Here is a 4,621-nt window from a genome sequence, read left to right as displayed (position 1 = left end):
CAGTGTGTTGTGCTTCCCTGCTGGTTGAGAGCAGGATTTATGGAGAAAAAAAGAGGGTGAGAGAGTCAGAGAGAAAAAGGGGCAGAGTGATGGAGAGAGAGAGAGAGAGAGAGAGATAGAACCAGAGTGAGTGGGTGAGTGAATGAGAGAGAGAGAGAGAGAGAGAGAAAGAGGAGAAAGAGGGAGAGGGAGAGGGAGGAGATATTTTCTTGTCATGTCGTTGTCAGGTGTCACAGTTGCCAAGGACCTTTCTGTCGACTAATGCCGTCATGTCAGGCAGAGCGAGTACTGGGTGGCGTGGGTGGAGTGAGGAGGTGATGGCGCTGGCTGGCTGGGAGAAGTCGTGGGTGGTTGTCTGGGGTGGCGTGGAGGGGAGGTGGCTGGCTGGCTGACTGGTAGCTGCCGATTGGGGTTGCAGAGGTGAGGGGTGAAGGGGTGGCTGGAGCGTAGCTGGGCTGTGAGGTGGTTGTCTGGTGTAGGGGTGGCTGGGAGAGGAGAAGCTGGGGCTTGTGGTGGGTGGTTGATGTCATGGGTGGAATAAGGGTTGTTCCATGGTGGCTTGGCTGGTGATGGCTGGGAGAAGCTGGGCTGGGGAGAGAATGTGGCGAAACTGGGGCAGGACGTGGGGTGACCGAGTTGTGGGTGGCATATACTGTATATGTGGGGTGAAGAGGTGACAGGGGGTGGCTGAAGGGGTAGCGTTTCGCGGTTGATCGTACGGGTAGCTGTTGGTGGCTGGGAGAGGCTGGGCTGGGCTGGAATGAGAAGGTGATGGGGAGGTTGAGGATATTGTAGGGGGGGGGTCACTGATTGATGTACTGGTGGCTTGGAAAAGCTAGACGTACAGTAGCAGGGGGATGGCGTGGCTTTGGATGAGGGTCGAGGGGTGACTGAGTAGGGAGAGCTGAGGGTGTATGGGGGTAGAGTGAAGAAGAACTGCTCAGCATGTCTCCCTGAGCTTGGCATGGCATATAAATGGGTTTTTTGGGCTGGATTGGGGTGAGGTGAGGTGGCATGGATGGCTTAGCTGGTAGTGGAGGCTGGGCTTGCAGTAAAGACAGAGATTCTAAGAGAAGCATTTTTATATTATTATTTTCCAGTCTCTCTCTGGTGAAGAGGTGCAGGTGATAGTGGGGCTGGTGACTGGAGGTGCTGAGTTCAGGGCAGTTATGCTCCAGCTTCCTGTCTTCCTGAATGCGGCTTGACAGTGTGTGTCGTGCCACCACCGCTGCCTCTTTCCAGGGAGGACGACAGGGGGGGGGGACGAAAGGGACAGTTGTCCTGGGCCCAGGGAGAGACGGGGAATTGGGTTCTCATTACATTGTATGCATTGAGTGGGGGGGCCCTTTTAGATGACTTTGTACTGGGCCCAGCCAAAGCTGTCAGCGACCTTGCCTCTTCCCACTACTTCTGCTCCCTGCTTCCTACTCCAATAATATTAGCGGTCCAGGAGCATGCAGGCAGAGGCTGTGGGCCGATAAGAGAGACACAGGGGGCAAGAGAAGCGAGAAGCAGAGATAAATGGCCTCTCAGGTGTGCCGGCTCGGCCGCACACTGAACAGCCTGCGAGCCCGAGCGAGGTCCCGGCCGGCCAGTAGCGGGAAAAAAAAGAACATCACTGCTCAGATTTCCCTGTTGGGAGGCATGCAGATGAATGCTATCTGCTGTGAATTGCCTGTATCCCTTTACTAATATGGCCATGGCTCCTTCTATTTAGCTGCCGTCAGCAGTTTTGTACACCCATTTAAATGGAGGATGTAGCTACATAGAGCTTGGGTATGAAATGAAGAATGACACACACTACAGTGTCACAGCAGGGATTTTTTTTCTTTCTTTCTCTCAGTAATACCTTAGCACACGGGAGTGTACTTTACCAACCCCCAGGATCATTCTCCCCTTTCTTTTTTAATACTCTCTCTGCCTTCTCTTTCTAAGATGCAGGTTAAATGAAACACACATGGCCAAAAAGCTAACCAACTTTATGAGTTATTATTGTTGTTGATCCTTGGGTTAAAAAAACGCTTTACAGGAACTATGAAGTTTTTTGTCAGTAAGCGAGGCCTTACATGTTTCAGTTTTGGCGTCCGCATATGGTGCCCTTTTGCCGTGTCAGAGTGTCAGAGGTGGGTACCTTCTCGCGGACAGAGAGGTGACCACAGTACAATAACCGGACAGGCGCGCGGAGCGGAGTGACAGATGCAGTCATTTCCATTGGCAGCACGTGGATACGGTCCAGTGGCTACCACTCGCGCTGTCTCCATCGCTCGCTCTGCCTCTTCTTCTTCTTCCATTCCTTTGCGCCACCAGTTTACCTCCGCTGAGAACCAGGAGGCACTTTTTTTCTGGCTTTTTCGCTGCCCGACACACAATGAAATCTTGGCAGCTAATTGCAGTCGTTGGTGATGCCCTTCAGGTAAGACACTCGAGCCGAGCCGGGCAGAGGGGGGAAAACGAGCGGGACTGTTAGAGGAGGAATTTTGAACGTGAACGTGGGATGCTCACAGTGCGCGGCTGGTAACATCCTCAGCAGACACATTCTCTCTCCTGCGATTCAAGCTTCTGTTTTTGTTATTTTCCCTTTCTGAGGCAGCTTCTAAGGTTAGTGTCAAGAACCCATTTCGCATGCTTGTTGTGAATGTGGTCTGTGTGGCTGGCTGTGGTGGCTTGCGCCTGAAGGAATTTAATTTCTGTGTGTGTTGGAACGAAGGCAGGGGAAGTGTCGTTATTCGGAATGACTTCAGAGACAGGTGCTGCTTTCTGAATGCCGTGTGTTTGGCTTCCTCTACTGTAGCCTAAATGTACTCGGCAGGCATGCCGCTTGAGGAGTTGCTACAAGGTGTAGGTTAAATACTCGTTTTGGTTGTCACCTATTTGCGCTTCAGGTAACTCGGCTTACTGGCTATTCACGAGCGTGGAGGATAACCTATTGTCGTCATTTTATTTCCAAAGTTAGTAGCATTAGCACGATGCGTGGAGGGCGGCAAAACAATGAGGGAATGGTGTTTCACTGTGCGCGCGTGTAGTAGTTCATGTGGCGCTGAAGCATCATCGGTGGTTTGGCAGATTATGTTGGTGTAACACTCCTCACGTCGTTTCTCGTCTTTGTTAAATGTATTTGGAATGAAAGTTATCCATGCCTTTTGCGGCATACGAAGTCAATTTACATCATTGTGTTCAGCTCAGATACCAAGCGCTCAAATCCTTGAATCAAAACCCAGGCTACCCATGCTCACGGCTCTGTCGCTATACATACTCAACGACCATTGTATTTTGTTTCTCATCACTTATCTAGTTTCTCCACTGAAAGTGGGGATTGGGAGACAGGAGAACAAGTACCCAGACACATTAGGCTTTGCATCCCTCACGTTTTTTTCATATTGAGAAATATTATCTATATAATCAAAAGTCCAGCTGAGGTCAAGCCTCTCTGACATTTGCTTTAATTCATTCCAAGTAGCCTACTCTTGGAAGTCTATAACTTTCTCTGACTATTGGCCTGTGCTTTTGTGAGTGACTGAATGAATTTCAAGAGACTGTTCAGTTTGTTTTGACTCATCTCTTTGCTGCATGATTATAACTACCATACACTAAAATGCCTAATTTATTAATTAAAACAGCTGTTATCTGAAGTACCCAGTTGATGAATTAAATTGCATGAGGTAGACTGTACAATAGGCAGTTTGTTTACCCTCTCGAATGTTGTGGAATTATACTTTTTACCAGTTCATTTTCTTTCAGTTGACATTGAACACTGTGTTCAATCTTCTCATCTGCATTTGAATGGCTCAGCTAAATGGTAGTGATCAAGAGTTTGAAAATTAGTTAAGTCTATAACCTCTATTTGCTTTGCTGCTCAGGCTTTGAATGTGTCCGATCAGCACACTTGCATGACATTGCTGCACATGCACAGCGCCCCATGCCAATAGACTTCATTTATCCTTTCCGAGGCGCCCAGTTGGTAATTAGGTGGCATGCTGGGCGCCGTTTACCTTTTTATTCCACGGCTTGCTGTGCATAATTTGAAAAACTTTGCGGCTCCCGTGGTGCACAGAGTGATGAGATGACCGCTATGATATTCACTCAGGACTACTTAACATGCCGTGAGGCCTGTCGAGAGTTAATGACAGACAGGCAGGCAGGCAGGCGTCAGTCAGTCAGTCAGTGGCTGCACTTGTGCACTTGTCTATAAAAACTATATAAGCTGTGCCACCATGACTGGACTGGAATGCAGAATTGCATAGGTCAGGTCTGGTGGCTTGTAAAAAATAAATTAAAAAAATCATATGAATTGTGATTTGTGCAGCCAGCCCCCATAATGCATGAATCTCAGTGCAATCCTGGACCTGAGATTGCTGCACATGTTAAAAGAGCCAGAGAAGCATCATGCGAGGAGAGAGATGATTTTTTTTTTTTTTTTACAAGCCACCGGTTTATTTGTAGCAATTTTTCTCCCTGAGAATGAAGGTCTTAACCTGACTGAAGCAGATAGCATTACATATATCTGTGACTCTGAGAGCCGGAAATACATCAACGGACGGATGTGCCGGGGGAACAGCAAGCAAATGCAAACACTATTTACCTTCTCTTTCACTGGAGCTCCAACAGCTGCTGCAGTTATGGA

General features: G+C 48.6%; 1 protein-coding gene across 1 annotated transcript; it reads right to left on the bottom strand.

Annotated features, from left to right (window-relative positions):
• Positions 1 to 267: 267 nt before the first annotated feature.
• LOC134443479 (uncharacterized) lies at positions 268 to 966 on the bottom strand. Its single transcript, XM_063193253.1, has 2 exons — positions 846 to 966; positions 268 to 755 (listed from the first exon to the last, which is right to left on the bottom strand). The coding sequence occupies exons 1-2, from the start codon at positions 964 to 966 to the stop codon at positions 268 to 270; spliced, it is 609 nt and encodes a 202-aa protein (XP_063049323.1).
• Between the last annotated feature and the right edge of the window lie 3,655 nt (positions 967 to 4,621).

Source organism: Engraulis encrasicolus, chromosome 2, assembly GCF_034702125.1.
Source record: "Engraulis encrasicolus isolate BLACKSEA-1 chromosome 2, IST_EnEncr_1.0, whole genome shotgun sequence".
NCBI lineage: Eukaryota > Metazoa > Chordata > Actinopteri > Clupeiformes > Engraulidae > Engraulis > Engraulis encrasicolus.
This window is presented reverse-complemented; position numbering and strand designations above follow the sequence as displayed.

Bases quoted from the DNA above. Each gene is read 5' to 3' on its own strand.
- LOC134443479 (XM_063193253.1), bottom strand. From the start codon at position 966: ATGCCAAGCTCAGGGAGACATGCTGAGCAGTTCTTCTTCACTCTACCC. The intron at 756-845 runs GTACGTCTAGCT...TTCTCATTCCAG, and splicing joins CACGCCATCCCCCTGCTACT to CCCAGCCCAGCCTCTCCCAG.